Below are 19,345 nucleotides of genomic sequence, written 5' to 3' on the forward strand. Positions count from 1 at the left end.
CTGTATAATGTATTCAAAAGATTACTCTGCCATATGATCACATGACATGTAATACACAGCAGTAGCCAGTTGCATTATATTTTTGCTGTAGTGGAAGAAAAAAGTAAAAGGTTTTTTTTTATTATTACATTACTGGTCAGTTGAACAATTTTGCCAGTGTACTTTCCACTGGTTATAAACGTGACCAACAATTAAAGGGTTAGTTCACCCAAAATGAAAATAATGTCATTTATTACTCACCCTCATGCTGTTCCACACCAGTAATACCTTTGTTAATCTTCGGAACACAAATTAAGATATTTTTGTTGAAATCCAATGGCTCCGTGAGGCCTCCATAGGGAGCAATGTCACTTCCTCTCTTAAGATCCATTAATGTACTAAAAACATATTTAAATCAGTTCACGTGAGTACAGTGGCTCAATATTAATATTATAAAGTGACAAGAATATTTTTGGTGCACCAAAAAAACAAAATAACGACTTATTTAGTGATGTCCGATTTCAAAACACTGCTTCATGAAGCTTCGGAGAGTTATGAATCTTTTGTGTCGAATCATGATTCGGATCGTGTTTCAAACCGCCAAACTGCTGAAATCACGTGACTTTGGTGCTCCGAACCGCTGATTTGACACAAAAGATTTATAACGCTCCGAAGCTTTATAAAGCAGTGTTTCACTATATAACTATATAAGTCCTTATTTTGTTTTTTTTGGTGCACAAAAAATATTCTCGTCACTTTAAAATATTAATATTGAACAAATGTACTCACATGAACTGATTTAAATATGTTTTTAGTACCTTTATGGATCTTGAGAAAGGAAGTGCCATTGCTGTCTATGCAGGCCACACTGAGCCATCGGATTTCAACAAAAATATCTTAATTTGTGTTCTGAAGATGAATGAAGATCTTACGGGTGTGGAACGGCATGTGGGTGAGTAATTAATGACATTATTTTCATTTTTGGGTGAACTAAAACTTTAAACACATACTTTTACATAGCACACACATAACATTTTAAAAACGTTTTAAAGGATTAGTTCACTTTCAAATTAAAATTTCCTGATAATTTACTCACCCACCTCATGTCATCCAAGATGTTCGTGTCTTTCTTTCTTCGGTTGAAAAAAATTAAGGTTTTTGAGGAAAACATTCCAGGATTTTTTTCCATATAGTGGACTTCAATGGTCTCCAAACGGTTGAAGGTCAAAATTTATTTTATTGCAGCTTCAAAGGGCTTTAAACAATACCAGACGAGGAATAAGGGTCTTATCTAGAGAAACCATCACTCATTTTCTAAAAGGAATTAAAAATTATATACGTTTTAACCATAAATGCTCATCTTGAACTAGCTCTCTTCTTCTTCTCTATTTAAATTCCAGCAGTGTAGACACTGCTAAGTGCATTACTGCCCTCCACAGGTTAAAGTTTGAACTAATTGTTATACTATTGAACTAGCATATTGTATATGCTAATTTAGTTCAAACTTTAACCTTTTGAGGGCAGTAATACACTTAGTAGTGTCTACATAGAGAAGAGAAGAGAGCTAGTTCAAGATGAGCATTTATGGTTAAAATGTATACTTTTTTTAATTGTATATTTTATTGTATAAATGTTTTTTTTTTTTTTTTTTTTTTAGAAAATGAGCGATGGTTCCTCTAGATAAGACTCTTATTCCTCTTCTGGGATCGCGTAGAACTTTTTGAAGCTGAAATGAAACTAATTTTGACCTTCATCTGTTTGGAGGCCATTGAAGTCCACTATATGGAGAAAAATCCTGGAATGTTTTCATCAAAAACCTTAAATTATTTTTGACTGAAGAAAGAAAGACATGAACATCTTTGATGACTTGGGGGTGAGTAAATTATCAGGAAATCTTAATTTGAAAGTGAACTAATCCTTTAATGCACATTGCTTGCATTCTAACTTTTATTCCAGTTGTATTTTACATGAGTAAAATACATGTGCTCACCTAGCTGGGAATAATTTGGGTTTAAATGAGTTCATTTAAAACTAAATTTCAGTCGAAAAAACTATGCTGCACTGTGGAGAAGGTGAAATGTAGCTATTTAAATAAAAATGTTAACATTACTTAAAAGGAACAAATACGCAAAGAAAGTGAATGATGACTTTGGCTGTGAAAAAAAAAAAAAAAACACATAAAGAAAGTGAACAGTGACCCTAATGTCCCTAATATTCTCCTGAGTAAATATTGACAGATTTTTATTTTTGGTGAACTGTTCCTTTAAATTTAGAATCCCTTTACATACTCCCACTCAGCAGGTGGCAGTAGAACTCAAGCTTTGCTATCACACCTTTCATATTAAATATGCGGCTCTGCATCGGTACACACTGAAACAGCTCATGTGCTGGTGTGTGGTGGTATAACACACTGAACGCAGCCCACTTTGACTAATCTACTCGTCCATCTTTGGATGTATTTCAATGTGGTGTCTCTGACGCTGACTACAAGCAGAGACTGAAATCTCCCATTGGAGCACAGACGCTGTTACAGCACACGGGACCGCTGGTGAGTGACACTGGCCCCGATGGCCAAGAACACGCTGTCTTCGCGCTTCAGAAAGGTGGACATTGATGAATTCGACGAGAATAAATTCGTGGACGATCACGATGAGGCTGCAGACCAACAAGGACCCGATGCGGTGGAAGTCGACAACCTTATCAGGCAATATCCTTTAATGTGAGCGCATTGTTTTTGGGGATCGAGACATGAACGTGAGTCCGTGTGACATGAGCGTGCGCGCCTCTGTACAGTAGGGCATGGTGACGTGATGGTTGTGCTGCTTTGTTTACAAGATTTTAACATCGCGTTGTTTTGTGTTCATTTAAGATGCAGCGACAGTTTGTTATTGTTTATAAGCTGATATAAAATGTATCATGGTTTCCACAAAAATATCATGCAGCATAGTTGTTTTTAACATTGATAAAAGTAAGAAATGTTTCTTAAGCACCAAATTAGCTTATTGGAATAATTATAGTTTAGGTAATATTATAGAGGAAAATGAACTATTTATAAAGCGCATAATTACCTAATTTATGCTGAAATGAATCTGTATTTTACTAATTGGATAGCCTAATGAAACTCATTTCGTGTAAAAAGACTTACAGTTAGTGAAAGTATGCTTTATGCCTTGTTACAACTATAAATGAGGGGCGAAATGGTCAGTTGCTACATAAGGCGCAACAGAAATCTGCAAACAATAGTTTAACGTTTTTGAATAGTCATTTGTGAGGGGATCATTTGATGTAACAGTAAATTTCATCATGTAAATCAATAAGTTACTTATTCAAAATGGAACTGTTTTTCCACAGGTCATAAATGTGACTACTGACATGTTTGTGTGTCCTTTTTATGAGACAATCATATTACACACTTTGTATGATGACATTTTAAATGCCTTTTATGGAGCTTTAACACAGACATTATCTTTTAAACTGGAAGTAAACAGCAGGTCATGTGAATTTTTACAATAGCCATGTAAAAATGAAATTGAAGACAGTCTTTCATTTATTTACAGTTGAGAACTCTGTATAAAATATATCAGAAACTGTTTTAGACCCTTACAATCTCAAAATATACTTTCATTATAAATGTAACCAATAGGATAAAAAAGATTAATTTGCATTCAACAGTTGATGGGCAGCTTATTTTATTTTTATTAGAAGCAGTGAAATGTTTCTCCTTATTTGAAGTAGCTTTCAAAATGTAATTCAAGTGACTTAATATCAATTTTTATTTTATGTTATATAATGTATTCTTGTATTAATTTATTCAGATGCTAACAACAAGTGCGGTCTGACATTTCAGATACATCATTCTGTCACAGTGTTCCAATTAGGTTGGACTGCGCTCATGGCAATAGGCAAACAGTCGTCTGTATTGTCTCACCATAATAAACCTGTTAAGGAGGGTTGTGAATCCACACGCTATTGTCACGTTGCCATTCTCGTTTCCTCATACTGTATAGGCTGAGGTATACAATGGTGTGATTGTCTGTGTGATCTTTCTGTTTGTTTGTGATCTCCATGGTGCTAGTTTTGCTCATCATAGGTGAAGTGTGCCCAAACATGAACTCCTCTAGTTTTTGTATGAAAAGTTGTTGCCATTAATGTGATCATTCATCCTGCTGCTATTACCCTCTCTGAGTTGTCTTAAAGGGTTAGTTCACCCAAAAATGAAAATTCTGTCATTTATTACTTACCCTCATGCCGTTCCACACCCGTAAAACCTTTGTTAATCTTCGGAACACAAATTGAGATGTTTTAGGATGCTTTCACACTTGGTTCGATTGCCTGGACCGAACCCGATTTCGATTGCTCCCTGCGCCCACTGGACTGTGTTCACATTATATTATTTGGGTCCGACCCGCGGTTCGTTTGCGTCATCAAACCAGCAGCTGTTTACTACGTTGCTCTCTTCACTTTTATATTTTTGTTTTTGAACCGTTGGTTTATTTCATAACGGCTCTTGCGTCTATCTGCCGCGAATGTAGAATGCTGAAGGCGAGCAGAAATTAGAAAAGCTGCACTACAGCGCTCTGTTTGCAGCACGTCAGTCGCGCTCGTCGGGAAAGTGAGTGAAACACACAAACACACATTTTTATCAAATTATACGGCATTAATAGCGGTTCACTTCCTCAATTTGGTACGTTTGCATTCATATCAGAAGCGAACCGTACCCCAGACCACCCTTTTTAAGTGGTACGGTTCGCGGGTGCGCACCCCAGTTCAGAAGACCGTGTTGACATCATCCAAACGTACCGAACTCTGACGTCAATCGAACCCGGGTGCGAACTTCAGGATGATTCGGAGCACAAATGAATCAGTGTATCGAATCATGATTCAGATCGCGTGTCAACCTGCCAGTGGCTGAAGTCACGTGACTTATGCGCTCCGAACAGCAGATTCGATACACTGATTCATAATGCTCCGATGCTTCCCGAAGCAGTGTTTTGAAATCGGCCATCACTAAATAAGTCGTTATTTTGTTTTGTTTTTTTGGCGCTCCAAAAATATTCTCGTCGCTTTATAACATTAATATTGAGCCACTGTACTCACATGAACCGATTTAAATATGTTTTTAGTACCTTTATGGATCTTGAGAGAGGAAATGTAATAGCTCATATATGCAGACCTAACTGAGCCATCGGATTTCAACAAAAATATCTTAATTTGTGTTCCGAAGACAACAAAGGTCTTACGGGTGTGGAACGGCATGAGAGTGAGTAATAAATGACAGAATTTTAATTTTTGGGTGAACTAACCCTTTAATGGTTATTTTTGCAGGATGTGAAATTAAATTTGGCTTCCATATCTGAGGCCAGTCACCTCGTGACTTCTCCCCTCATTGTGCCACTGCCCAGAGACCTCTGATTTGCATCGGGTTTCCTCTTCCTCTCTGCTCTACCATGGTACCTGGTTTTGTAAGTTCCTGCTGATGTTATCTTGAGTTGATTTGGTGGAGCAGCTGAAACCAGTGAGACCGAATATTTTATGCAGAGTTTACTCTTGCATGCCACAACTAGGAGATTCACTGTTCCAGTGTTTCTCACTTAAAGTCTCAAACCTGTAATAAGCACTCATTAACCTTCTCTATAGACAGTGGAGTATCATGTGAAGGTCCTCTAATGTGAGACCCTCAGGCTAGATGTGCAGCTTTTGAGTGTGATGGTCTGATAAGCAGCTCTTCTGTGCAGTGGGGCAGAATGCAAAAATGCTTGATCTTGCTGAACTACAAGGTGTTATTATAGAGCGCTTAGCTGCACTTTGAAAAACAAGAGGTCCCACAGGAACCTTACATGCTCCCTGTAGAGTTTGATGGTGTTTTGAAGGAATCCTTGGCAGTACATGCTTTTACCACACTCTTGATAATGGGGTATAAAGGTAAAAAAAAAAAAAAAATATATATATATATATATATATATATATATATATATATATATATATATATATATATATATATATATAATATAAATTGTTTTTAAATATGCACTATTTCACTACTTCAAAAGTCTGGGGTTGGTAAGATTTGTTTTAATGCTATTGGAAGAAGTATCTTATGCTCACCAAGGCTGTATTTAACAGATATACAGTTAAAACAGCAAATTTTTGAAACATTATAATTTAATAATATCCATTTTTATATATTACAAAATGTAATTAGAAAAGCTGAATTTTCAGCATTATTACTCCATTCTTCAGTGTCACATTATCCTTCAGAAATCATTCTAATTTGCTGATTTGTTGTTCAAAAAAAAAAACATTTCCTGTTATTATCAATGTTGAAAACAGTTTAATTATTGTGGAAACCATGATACATGATTTTTTTTTTTTTTTTTTTTTTTTAGGATTCCAGAAGAACATTTATTTGAAATAGAAATCTTTATAAATGTCTTTGTCACTTTTGATTTTGATTTAATGCATCCTTGCTGAATAAATGTATACATTTCTTGCAAAAATCTGCAGTCTTACTGACACCAAACTTTTTATGTGTAAAGTTAACTGGAAGTTTTTGAATCCTCTTGAGACTGGTTATTTTGGGACGTGTTCATTTGCCTCCAAGCAGTAATGCAAATGTAAGGGTATCTCTGACAACTTAATTTAAACCATTTGGACATATCCACTTTGTAAAATCTTTCATGGTGTTTGTCATGAAAAAGCAATAAGGCAGCTGAGTTCCTTTTATGTCTTATTTTAATTAATGTCTTTATTTTGTTTCTGAACAGCTAAGAGTAAATTGTGATCTTTATACTGCAACTAAAATCGAACAGTCTCTTATTACAGTGCTTTAAATGAGAAAATAAATCCGTTGTTGGATACGTAATCCCATATTTAAGTGGAACATCCTCGGCACAGCACGGAAAAGTACATCTGGGGACAGGAAGTTAGAAATATTCTGGAACACAAGGGCGCTGAAGACGAGTGCCTTGAGACTTAAGAGTTTTCTGTTTTGCTTCTGTTTTGAGGCCTTCTATTTTTATTATTGAGGTCACAGCGTCTAAAATTTGAATAGTTAGATTAAAAGTTGATGTTAATGTCTCGTCTAATTCGGAGACTGAAATTAAACTAGGGATGGCTGTTTGTCTCTCCATATTAATGCAGTGTGTCATTCACAGTTATTGGAGAATGCATTGGCAAGCAGCTGCAGTGTACCAGACAATCAATCATCCGCATTCCTGAGAGTTTAGTCCCGTCTGAGAGAATCATTTGTTTTGAGTAATTGCTCAGGGTTCAGCTTGAGCGTGTGTGTATATGTTTGTGACAACTTAATCCGAGAAACCTAATTCCCCCTAGTCAGCTTATGCAAAATTTAAAGCTTCCTTTTCAATTTACTGTAGGTATGATAAGAGCTAAGACTATTGATTGTCTTCCTTAACCAGCTCTAATGCACAGGGGACATGATGGCAGCCCTTCATATTGCTCTTAGGAACCCTCCAATCAACAGCAAGAACCCAGCAATAAAGGTACAGACCGTTTTAACAAAACTTTTTTCAGAATGAAGTATATAGAGCACAGATTGCACGACTGCTTGAAATACGCCATCTTTTCTGTCTTTCATTCTCTCAGGAAAGAGCTCAGACTGTGGTATTGAGGGTGCTGACATCATTTAGGAGCAGCGATATAGAGCCTGCTGTTAAATCTCTCGACAAGAATGGAGTCGATCTTCTCATGAAGTATATCTACAAAGGCTTTGAGAGGCCTGTAGAAAATAGCAGTGCCATATTGCTGCAGTGGCATGAAAAGGTAAACCCAAGCTGTCAAAGTGAGGTGTAAAGGGGCATTCTGTATTTTTATTTCACTTTTGTTCACTCGAGTTGTCACATTTCAGTCAGTAGTTCACAATGTAAGCACAAAAGCCATCAGATATGTAATACACATTTTTAGAGGGCTATATATAACATGAAGAGAACATTATTTTAATGTTTTTTTTTGTTTGTTTTTATGTCTTTTATAACAGGCATTTGCCATTGGAGGACTAGGCTCTATTGTTCGAGTTATGACAGCCAGGAAGACTGTATGACTACCTGAGCAGACCTGGAAACAATGTCGCTAAGAGACGCAGAGGACGTGAGGCAGGTTTGCCTATTACTTAAAGGAAAGAACAAGAGGCCATCATTTTGAATGTTACTGCCTTGAAAAAAACTGAACTGTAAACGGTAGAGAAACACCAAAGCACTTGTTTCAAACTGAAAAAATATGCTTGTGTAAAAGTGAAGTAACATTCATGTCAATATATCATAAATTATTCTATGATATACTGGCATCAAAAAGATTTCAGTCCGACATGGGTTTTTGAGGGGAAGACAAAACAATCCCGGTGTACATGCTATGAGTAACATGGTGAATACAGATCAAGTGACTGTGAGCAGCAAAAGTGAGTCAGTCCATATGAGGTTGTTATTTGATTAGTTAGATTTAATCAATGTTTTATTTTCTTATTTTATTTCACATCTTTGGTCCCATACTCCTTTTTGTTTTTGTGAAGAGATTTAATAATGGAACCAGTGATATACACCAAAGGGGTAGAGTGGGGATCATTGTAAAGTGCCTGCTACAATAAAGTAAATGGATCTCCTTTATGTTGTCATCTGTGTTGATTTTATTTTAATACATTATTTATGCAGAGTATGAATCATGTATCATGATTTACCTCACCAGCCATATACTAAAATGATAATACACTGTACCACAGACTTGTCTAAACTGTTGGACTGCTCTATCAGGATGTTGACCTGCAGAAGCAGGAAGGGCAGGGTAATTAAGATAATACATATCAGGAAAAGAAGATAAAGAGGTCCTCAAAGAATTCTGAAGGATGTGCTACTGATAACTTCTATCATGCCAAGACCAGTGCTCCTGGGATATCATTCATGGAACAGAGTGCTGTAATCTCACTGCTGGGCGGCACCAGGACCAGGAGCAGTATTCATCTATAAATGTCAAATGTTTTTCATGTGTACGGGCTGAATTGAATATTTGGGGCCTTATTTAGGGATGCACTGATATTAAATTATGTTTTATTAACAAAATTCAGGAGGAGCAGGTGCAGATTATTAGACTAATTATCACAGGTGGAAGCATTCAGCTAATCAACCAATGGAGGTATATATACTGCAGCCTCACCTCCATTCGATTGACAGTTTATCAGCGTCCCTCCACCACCCCATCTCCTCACTTCTCTATCGCTCATAACCACATCCGGGGGGAGTACTCTGGGCCAAAATTCCGAGCTCGGAGCCCTCCTCCTGGACAGCATGCCAAATACGCATTACTTTCTCTATCTAATTATATGTATGTGTGAACTTGTGAAAATTCTGTCCGATAATACATTTTGTTGCAACCAATAACTGATAAATGGTCTATTAAATCATACAGAATTTTGTCTAAATAAAATACTAAAAATTAAAATCAGTCATTCAAATGCTAAAAGGGAATTTAGACATCACAACATTTATTATTGATATTGGAGTTAATATTAATTGAGATTTGATGAACTCATTTAAGTGTTAAATTTTTAGTGTTTTAAGTAAGTGTTAGATGATGGCAGACATAATCTAATTTTAAAACAGACAAAATGAGCTAACACTAATGAATGGAATGTATAAAATCTATAATTTAGATTATATTGATCTAAAATATCATGATTCTATTCTATTCTTAATCACTTGTTTTAGTGCACATTTACTAACAATGTATAAAGGAACACCAAAAATTAAGCAAAACAGTCATAAACTTTTTAATATTCTTAAATAGCATTCTTAAAAACAAAAAGCTTGCATGTTTTGGTATCATCACGTTTTTTTTTTTTTCTGCATTTAACAACAAACATCAAATATAATTTGGCAACAGATAAGACAAAACAGTTAAGTGATTAAAAACACATGACAATTGGACAATGCAAGTATGTTCAACTAGCAACTCTAGAACCCCTTAACTTATAAAGAAAGAGTATTCTGACCATTACATCACTTTTGAAAATGTTCCCTCCCACAACAGTAGGAACTGGTAGAAATCACCCGTACTACACCTTAGATCTGGCCCCATGTTGACAATAGAAAACAAATGCAGTTGATTTTCTTTCTGTTCCTTCCAATCCTGGCCTTTAATGCATTTACAGCTTTCATTAAAATGGTGCAGAGGGCATCAACATTTAACAGATTTGCTAAATAACGTGCATCTACTACAGCAATGTGGGCAATTGGTAAGAAAACACATAAATAAAATTATTTAAAAAGGGTATTGCATTTTCCCCTAAATTTTAAGTTGGTAGGATTCTGTTGTGGTCTAAGTGCTTAAAGTCCGTATTCACCCCTGTGCTCTCAGGTGAATGCGAGAACTTACAGGGCTAATTTATAGTATGCTGAGAGGTTAAGATAATTATACACACATACTAACACAAATTAAAATCAGGCAAAAACATTCAACAGTCCACCAGTCAAGGTCAGACAAATAGTCAGAGAGGAAACAGTGACATCCACCATCTGTTTCCCTCTTCATCTCAATCCAGCCCTCCTCCTTTTGGCAAACTAAAACAGCATAATAAAAAAAGCTAGGCCATGAAACAATTTGTGTCTGCAAGAACCCGGTTATCTGTGTAATTTGGGCAGTGGATATTCCATGTGAAGTTTGTTTTTGTTTGGCAGTGATTTGTTCGTTAGCAAACTTCTCTCTGTTTATACAAGAGAATTATTCAAAAAAAAAAAAAAAAAAAGGCAAGTGTATGCAGCTATGACTTGAAAACATGCAAAAATATATACTAGAATAAAGGAGAGAGATGACGGTATTTTATGGGACCTTGTGCTCTCCACATGCAAGAATCTTTTGGTCCTACTCAACTGGCTATGATCAAACCTGCTGTTCGGGGGAAGAGTTGGTAAACGTTGAAAAATCATCGTCATGTGTGCCGTTTCATAACAGAGATCACAGACGGAGAAAGGGATGAGCTTTTTGCCAAAAGTGTGACATAACAGAATGATCAGACATGCCTCTTGCCAACAGCACAATAAATAACATCAGAATCAAACTTAAATAGTGCAAGTAAAGTGCAAGGCTGTTATTGTAACCATTATCATTGTAATTATATCAACATTATGACGTAATGAACCGAACGAAACACCGATCACATCACTTCTTACTAGACCGACGCAGTGCTCTTGTCCTTGAGACAGATGGGTCGTGAAGGAGGGACACTCTTATGCCATGATCCTTGGAATGTCAGCTGACTGCACTTGTGTGAAGTGGCGGGAGGGTGCGCAGTTGAGACAGTGGCATGGTCCATTCACAGATTAGACAAAAGAACACTGCCCCTGTCACATGCAGAGGGTCATCTTTTCACAGATCTGCCACGACGAACAACCCAGACAGACACACTTCTCTGCATCACATTGACTTCTTATAGAACTATACATATATTTATATATATATAGATATATACACAAATTTGTACTTATATACAGGAGTACGCCTGTACATCTCTGTGACACTATAAAAGAGAACTTTGTTGGCTATTGGTGTCCACTGCACACATGGAATAAGACATTAGGTTATTACATCAGCTATGCAAGTATGGGCTTACCACACTACTGAGGCATGCTAAAAAAGAATCTCTTTTGAAGAAACGCTCGATAAAAATGGAGATTCTGGTGTCAACGTAGCGATTAATTAAGAACCGGTTAGCTGATGACCACAATAACCCAAAAGAGGCACAGCGCGGTGGACCTCCTTCAAAAGGCCAGGCTAAAGTCCACAAAATTTGTGTCGAGACGAAAAAACGAACACGTTTTAATGAACGAAAACAAACAAGAAAGGCAAGACAGAGCAAATAAATGCAAACATGCTGCACGCTCCCTACGGAAAAAAGTTGTGTAAACGTTGCAGAGGCAAAGTGTTGAGAAGGAAACTTCTTTCTCCAAAATTAATTTTGCCAAAGCCTTAGGCTCATCTTTTTGGAAGAATCTCCCTGGAATTACACCAATTGGCATTAAAAAATGTTTCTAAGTCTCCTCTGTTATCTTGTGCTCTCTAATCACCTTCAGAAATGGCGATAGCTGCCCTCAACAGGTCTGAACACCCGTGTGCCTGCGCCCGTACACTCTTACGGTACATGCACGTAGTAAATCTCCGTGTTCTCCTGTATGTTGGGAGCAATGCTTTCGCATCTGGCCGTGTGTAGTTCCTTATAATCTAGAAATACATGTGAACTTGACAAACTGTAAATATCTGCCCACAAAGATGAGATATTTTCTCTTGAATAGTTATTAAACTATCTAGATCTAAATGAGATTAGGTTAAACAACCAGCTTATTCAGAAGAAACTACCTACAAATTTGTGTATGCGTGTATGGACTTGAGCGTGTGTAAGTGTGTGTGTGTGTGTGTGTGTGTGTGCGCGCGTCTGGAAGTTGGCATGGTGCCACCATGTGGTCAATAGTTATCCAACATGCCATCAGAGAAGAGGTTTTGCACATCCAACATGGCCGCCAGCTCCAGCACATGTTTCTGTAGAAGGCTGCTCTCCACCATCTCCTGTTTCGGCAGCGGAGGGTACGATTCTGGAAAACTCCTCGCTTCCTGTAACAAACGCACAGAAACAGCATCCTCATCCAACTGCTTTGTGACAACATCTTGAATAAAACATTGGCTCAAAAACTGTGTTAAACCGCTGAAGTCTTATAAACGTGATCTCTATTTGTTGTTATATCCTGTCAATTAAAAAATTACACTTATCTGAAAGGGTTTGGCTCTAAAAAGTTTGGGCCTGTTTACACCTGGTCACTTCATTTCGTTCACGCCAACGAAAGCAACAGATATGAGCTGCATTTTATTTATCATCACCTAATTTCAAGATCAAAGATTGCAATAGGAGAGAGAGCGGCATTAGCACTGGTAAAATCATTTAGTGTCACCAGCACACTTTTATTTTATTTTTTTTACATTTTGGGAGGAGTAAAATTTACATATGTGGTTTCAACAACCAGATGCTTTTACACTTGTCTAGTTTCATCTCGAATGTGTCTCAAGCCTCCTTCTGAAATGGTTTGAGTGATCAAATTTAAATGCATCTCGAAAGCGTTTCGGAGGGCACTTACACCAAGTGTTTTCACGATCAGATAGTTCTGAGAAAACGCATAAAGTGACCAGGTGTAAACGGGCCCTTTGATGTGACATTGACTTGATTTGATTCTACTTTCAGAGGACCTGAATTGGTTCATCCATCTTTTTTGGTAATGTGGCTGCAGTTTTCAGTCAGTAGTTCTCAGATTGTGGAGTGTGAAGTTCCACCAGGAGGTTAACAACAATACATAAACTGTATATTTTAAATTATGATTTTTCATATAAATGTTTTATATACGTTTAATGCAGCTTTGTATGTCTAAGAATCTGAATATCTCACCTAATTATTTTCACGATTGTGGGATACAAAGAGTGTTGCTTTGGCAAATAACTGAAATAAAAAAAGTTTAAGTAAAGCAAGAAAAAAAAAAAGTGATATATATATATATATATATATATATATATATATATATATATATATATATATATATATATATATATATATATATATATATATATATATATATATTGTGACATCTCAGTGAGTTACTGTGTGTTTCTACAGATGATTGGCAGACTGCCGGTGATTGGCTGAAATCAACGCTCTTTCAAAAAGGGACTCATTCGAACTGATGGCGGGATGAGACTTGGTGCTTGTTGGCGTTTGTTTGTCTGAATGTCATGAGGCTGCCGATGCTCTCGGGGGATATGGAGGTTGTGGGAGACCACCGCCGCACTTGAGGAGTTCTCGTTCTGATCCGCCTTCTCTAGAATGGATTTGGACCTTAATCTTCCATTGCTTGTGTTTGTTTGAACTGGTTACACTTGTATCACTTACATGCACACGCTGACACACTGACTATTCATCTACACTGACTACTAAACATTTCATGTTTATTTTCTTTAATATATATATATATATATATATATATATATATAAATAAATAATGTATATGTATATATATATACACACACATTTTATATTTTTATTTTTATATATTTATTTATTTATTTATTTTTTTCTCCCTATTGGACCTCAACTGAAGTCAATTTCCTGAAGGCAAACTTTCAAGAAACACTGGATTCACACTGAGAATAGTAGCCCATTAATAAATGTAACCAGTCTGTTTCAAGAAGAAGTTTAAAGATTAGCTGCAATATTAGCTGCATATTTAAAAGTATATTTTAGTATTTATTTATGTGAACTGTGCTGCATATTTACACTCAACTAATATACCCAAAATGTTTTAAAATGATTAGACTAGTTCTTAAAAATATTTGTTGCTTTAATGTCAGGTTCATGAGACAAATATTTTTCACTAATTATTATGAATCAAATTGTGTTTATTATAGTAACATATATAATAATTCAATTCAGTCTCACCCGAAAGAGCTTGTGTAATCGGAGCGTGGTGCAGCAGAACACGAAACGAATCATGAGCAGACGCAGAAACTCATCGCCATAAAATTGCAGATAGGCCTGATCTGGAAGACAGTCAACAGAAAAAGTATCTGACCATTGGTCCAACCTGTCACTGTTGTATAAAAATTAATGAAAGCATAAAAAAAACAAGGGTTAACGGCACATATTGATGTTACCTATAACTCGGGAACTCGTGATCATCTGGCCAATGTCATGGAAAAACTTCCGCAGGAGTTCCTGGGCCTTTTCCCACAATCCATAGCGCATGCTGCTCAGTCCACAGACAGACAGGAAGCCCATGAGGGGGTTGTAGAGAAAGAGAGTAAACAGACTCCCACGCTGAGACTGGTCTACGAGCAAGAAAACAACAGTATAAAAATACACAATAGACAATCAATATAATAACAGACAATCTTACTTCAATGGGAAAAAAACAAAAAAAGGAAATAATAAAAAAGCCAAGGTAATTTTCTTTTCTCGCAACACATTGTCAAAACAACAAAAAAGGAGACCTTGCATGCTCTTCGGATATACTGTCGGAGAAAGCAGGCATACAAGTGGTTGGCCGAACAGATTGGAGAAATTCTGTGGAAAGACAGGAAGAAGTCAGACATAAAAATACTATTTAATTTTTAAACAATAAATTACTAGTAATGAATGGTGAATGTGTTATAAATGTTCACTAGGGGGCGCTCCATTACTGAACAAATCAGCCAACTAAAGAAAATCAGTTGAGAAGGAAAAACTGAAACAAAGGGTGATCAAATCAATCTATGAGTAAAAAGAAAAAAAAAAAAGACTACAACAGAGCTAGTCTTGAATCCCAATTCAAAGTATCTTACTTCTCATGTTTATTCTAGTCAAGAAGTCAGATCGTCTTATTTATAGAGCAACCACATGGCTGCTCTTGAATAATAAATGGCCTCATGATGTCACAGAATGCTGCAATGATGGAACAAATGTGAGCATGTGCCGTGTGACAAAGAAGAGAGACAGAGAATTTGTGTCTCACCTTATAAGCTGTGCTGTTGGATGAGTCGACAATGATAAACAGAGGTTTCCTGGTGAAGGGGAAAAGATCTCCAGGGTGGAGGCTGAAAAACAAACATTTGTGCATGCATGCGTGTTAAAATAACACTTCAGTGTCTCAAACGTGTAGTAAGCACATTTTAGTTTCTATGTACAGTAGGCTAGCACAGAATGGATGTCATTGAAGGCTCACCAGTGCATCTCTTTTTGTGCCTGATTTCTCTTCTGCACCATCTCACCGTTGACCACATCTCGGTTAGTGTTGGTAAGCACACCCCCAAAGTCATAAGGTCCTGTAAATAAATGTAAAATGCGATGTGAAATAATGATAGGACAGATTTTACTCCTTCCCTTATGCATTGAAATGTTACATCATGATTCTTTTTGCTAGTGGGGCAACTTTTTTGGGTGCATCAACTTCTGTTTCCCCGTTTCCAACACTGTTCAAAAGTCTGGGTTCAGTACGATTTGGTTTTTGTTTTGTCTTTTGAAGGAAAATATTAAGCAGTTTTCAACATTGACAATAATAAGAAATTCTTGAGCACCAAATCAGTATATTAGAATGATTTTTGAAGACTGGACTAATGCTTTGCTATCACATGAATAAATTACACGTGAATAAATTAAATTAAATTTAAAATATTAAAATAAATTTAAACAGTTATTTTCATTATGGTGAGGATAAGAGACGTCTTACAAAAACATAAAACAAAAATCGTATGACACCATACTTGTACACTAGAGTATATCATTTCTGTGGGTGAAATTTCCTAAAAAAAAAAAAAATAATAATGATAAAATAAATAAATAAAAAGTACTTAAAAAAAGTAAGAAAAGTAAGATTCCAACTTAACTTGTTCACGATTTAAAAGACTAGATATTATTTTTCACAGAAAAGGCTTTTAAGTGATTCGAAACTGTGTTAATGCAGATTTGTTTTGTTTTGTACATGGCAGAATGTTTGTGAGACAAATCATACATGACATTACACAAGTCTTCCTCTAATTTGATTGGCTGAGTGCTTATATTTAGTTAGTATTTATGTAAATATTAAGAGAACAATATTCCATATCATCCAGTGATGTCAGACAGAACAACAGTGTGCTAAAACACCACGGCATACCTTCACACTCTGAGCGTCCAGTGGGGAAAACTCCAGTGGCAGAGAGATACACCAGCAGGACACTATTGGCTGGCAGCTCCTAGCAATAAAAGAATCAGTGAAAGAAAAGAAAACTTTCAATGACTATAACAAAAAAAAAATAAATTGGATAATTAAATCAGAACACTTACAATACTACAAAAGGTAAAGCAGTGTCATAGCAAGCTTAATTATTAAGTTCAGTGGCACACTAAGTGCTGCACAGCCTCTCAGTATTGCCCTTAAGACTAATAATACAAAATATTCAAAATATAACATTTAAGAATTCTGATGCAATCTTTCCACATAGGGATTCACACACACAGCTAAAGACAGGAAATGGTTAAAGAAGCACATGTAAGAGCCTTATTTGTCATCATGTATCTAAACAAAACATGAAGCAAGATGAAAAAAGGCCTAAAAATAGGAGTGTCTGAGAGTTAAAAATGAACCGCTATATAGCAAAAGGATCTCAGTCATGTGCGTGTGGGTTTTCCCTCACACTCTTGAAGTGCTACGCTACAGCAGAGCAACAGGCAGAGCAGATAGTAACACACTAACACCCCTGTAGCATGCCATGCTGCTACACACACACACACACACACACACACACACACACACACTCACACGATGTGTCACTCCAGACAACAGAATAGAAACTAGCGCACAGGATAGACAATAACTATACTGCAATTATACAGGAAATACCTGTACAATTGTTTCATTTTTTATGTATCTTTGCCCTTGACTGATATAATGAGATCCAGAAACTTTAAAGGCCCCATAAAAGCATATGACGAGCCATGTTAATGTGTTTCCTATTGAAACAGGTTTAGGTGAGGAATATTAAAGGGTTTCTCCTTTTTTAAAAAGCCAATAGGCTTTAGTCTAGCTATGTGTTTTAAGTTTTAGGGGGGGATTGGGCTTAAATTTGTGTAGTGCAAGATATATCTGGTGTGTTTTTGAAGAAGAGAAAGGCTGTAAATTTTAAATAAACTATTAAACTTTCGAACAGTAGTGTAAGTTTGATGTTTTTGAAAGAAGTCTCTTATGCTTATTCAGTTTAAGACAATTTATTTGATCAAAATACAGTGAAACAGTAATATTGTGAAATATTATTACGATTTAAAGGTGCCCTAGAACTTTTTTTTAAAAGATGTAATATAAGTCTAAAGGGGGTCGCACACCGGACGCAAAGCTCAGCGCCGCGCAGCGTCGCGTCTCTGACAACTCACAGGTATCGCACACCGGCCGTGCACATTATATACGTGCGAGCTCAATTTTGACTCGACTCCTGATAGAAGAGCTGCACAATGGGGGTGTTTTACGTCAACAGGGAAACGTTACATGCGTATGCTTTAATATTTCGCACTGAGGTTAGTGTACATGGAAAAATGGCACAACAAAGCAAAAGGAAAGAAAATGCTACGTTTATTATACATTTTTAGACTTTATTCAAGCTGTTAAACTAAGAATGTAAAACTGATGTATCTTGCAGCACAAGGTGCAACTGCCACCCTAAGAAAAGCTTTGCCACCCCACCTGCCATCCCAAAATTATCAGAGAATAAAATATAAATGTTAGCAGTGTTTCAAGTACTACTGCTTTTCAGCAGCGGCGCTTCAATGTGATGACATAAAAAAGACAGCGTATTGCAAAATAATGGCAAGAAAACACGTCTTTCAATAGGCTGCATGACGGTTGCACACGCACGCAGCACGCCCAGTCTAGTCAGCTTCATTAACAAATGACTCTTATGAACCGGTTCTTTGGGAGTCAAAAACACAGCGCAGCCAAGTTCACTAACGAATTGTTTTCCATTTGTTCGTGAATCTGAAAATTACTGCTTCTCGGCTAACTCAGAAGTCCTCGAATTTTCGTATTTTTTTGCGAGCTGATTCACCGACCGCCCGCTCCACTTTCATCATGGATAAAGGTCTTTTTGCTATCCGACGAAACGGTGACATGAAATCAATAAGAAGATCCCGATCAAAGAAACTAGTTAGGTAAGAATCTAAATGTATTTTAGCTTTTCTGGATTGCTAACACATTATAAGTGATTCAGTTGGCCCAGTAGGGATGGGCGATACCACTTATTTTGTTTTCGATACGATACCGATACTTTAAAGGCCAAAATCGCCGATATCGATATTGATACCGATACGATACCTCTAATCTGAATTTAAGTTATTAAATTATGAATAATTTAAGTCCTTAAATTATTGAATTACTTTGAGTAAAATGGGTAATGGTACCCACTTAACATTATATTTGAAAGGTATTTTAACATTCAATACCCGTAATTTGCAATTTATTAGATTATATTTTTGTTTACACATGGTTAAAATGTTTATTTGTAGTGGTAACCATGGAAATCTACAAATACTATAGGCTTAGCTGAACTATGGTCACTGTAGTAATGGTTCAGTTTCATAAGGGACTGCCAGTGACAGGCTGTTGCACCCATAAAATGCAAACTTTGTATTCTGATAGTGTAGTTACAGAACAGAACATCAATACAAACATTTAATGTTCAATTTAAATAAATGTAATTGCAAAAACTATGTAGGCTACTATTTTATTTTGTTTGTTGTGAAATAACTTGATGAAAAAAAATGAAATAACTTTAATGAAAAAACATATTATGTTGTTCTGTCTGCTGTTAAGCATTGTTCAGGGCT

The 19,345-nt window shown here is 36.3% G+C and overlaps 2 protein-coding genes across 5 annotated transcripts in view; one reads left to right on the forward strand and one right to left on the reverse strand.

Annotated features, from left to right (window-relative positions):
- The first annotated feature begins 2,343 nt into the window (after positions 1 to 2,343).
- arpc5lb (actin related protein 2/3 complex, subunit 5-like, b) lies at positions 2,344 to 8,587 on the forward strand. The gene is made up of 4 exons (XM_067406922.1): positions 2,344 to 2,686; positions 7,409 to 7,481; positions 7,585 to 7,761; positions 7,976 to 8,587. The coding sequence occupies exons 1-4, from the start codon at positions 2,547 to 2,549 to the stop codon at positions 8,036 to 8,038; spliced, it is 453 nt and encodes a 150-aa protein (XP_067263023.1). The 5' UTR covers positions 2,344 to 2,546; the 3' UTR covers positions 8,039 to 8,587.
- Positions 8,588 to 9,952: 1,365 nt separating this feature from the next.
- Positions 9,953 to 19,345, reverse strand: part of scai (suppressor of cancer cell invasion) — a 38,716-nt gene continuing 29,323 nt past the window's right edge. For 3 of the 4 annotated variants that reach the window (XM_067406903.1, XM_067406904.1, XM_067406905.1), the window contains 7 exons: positions 16,647 to 16,725; positions 15,717 to 15,816; positions 15,507 to 15,588; positions 15,007 to 15,079; positions 14,671 to 14,844; positions 14,456 to 14,556; positions 9,953 to 12,624 (listed from right to left, as the gene is read on the reverse strand). In XM_067406903.1, coding sequence (XP_067263004.1) covers positions 12,442 to 12,624; positions 14,456 to 14,556; positions 14,671 to 14,844; positions 15,007 to 15,079; positions 15,507 to 15,588; positions 15,717 to 15,816; positions 16,647 to 16,725 — 792 coding nt within the window. In that variant the 3' untranslated portion in view covers positions 9,953 to 12,441. The remainder of the gene's footprint in view (positions 12,625 to 14,455; positions 14,557 to 14,670; positions 14,845 to 15,006; positions 15,080 to 15,506; positions 15,589 to 15,716; positions 15,817 to 16,646; positions 16,726 to 19,345) is intronic. The other variant, XM_067406906.1, reaches the window with a different exon arrangement.

The sequence above is a fragment of the Chanodichthys erythropterus genome, chromosome 13 (assembly GCF_024489055.1).
Source record: "Chanodichthys erythropterus isolate Z2021 chromosome 13, ASM2448905v1, whole genome shotgun sequence".
Taxonomy (NCBI): Eukaryota; Metazoa; Chordata; class Actinopteri; order Cypriniformes; family Xenocyprididae; genus Chanodichthys; species Chanodichthys erythropterus.

Bases quoted from the DNA above. Each gene is read 5' to 3' on its own strand.
- arpc5lb (XM_067406922.1), top strand. From the start codon at position 2,547: ATGGCCAAGAACACGCTGTCTTCGCGCTTCAGAAAGGTGGACATTGAT. The intron at 2,687-7,408 runs ATATCCTTTAAT...GCTCTAATGCAC, and splicing joins GTCGACAACCTTATCAGGCA to AGGGGACATGATGGCAGCCC. The intron at 7,762-7,975 runs GTAAACCCAAGC...CTTTTATAACAG, and splicing joins TGCTGCAGTGGCATGAAAAG to GCATTTGCCATTGGAGGACT.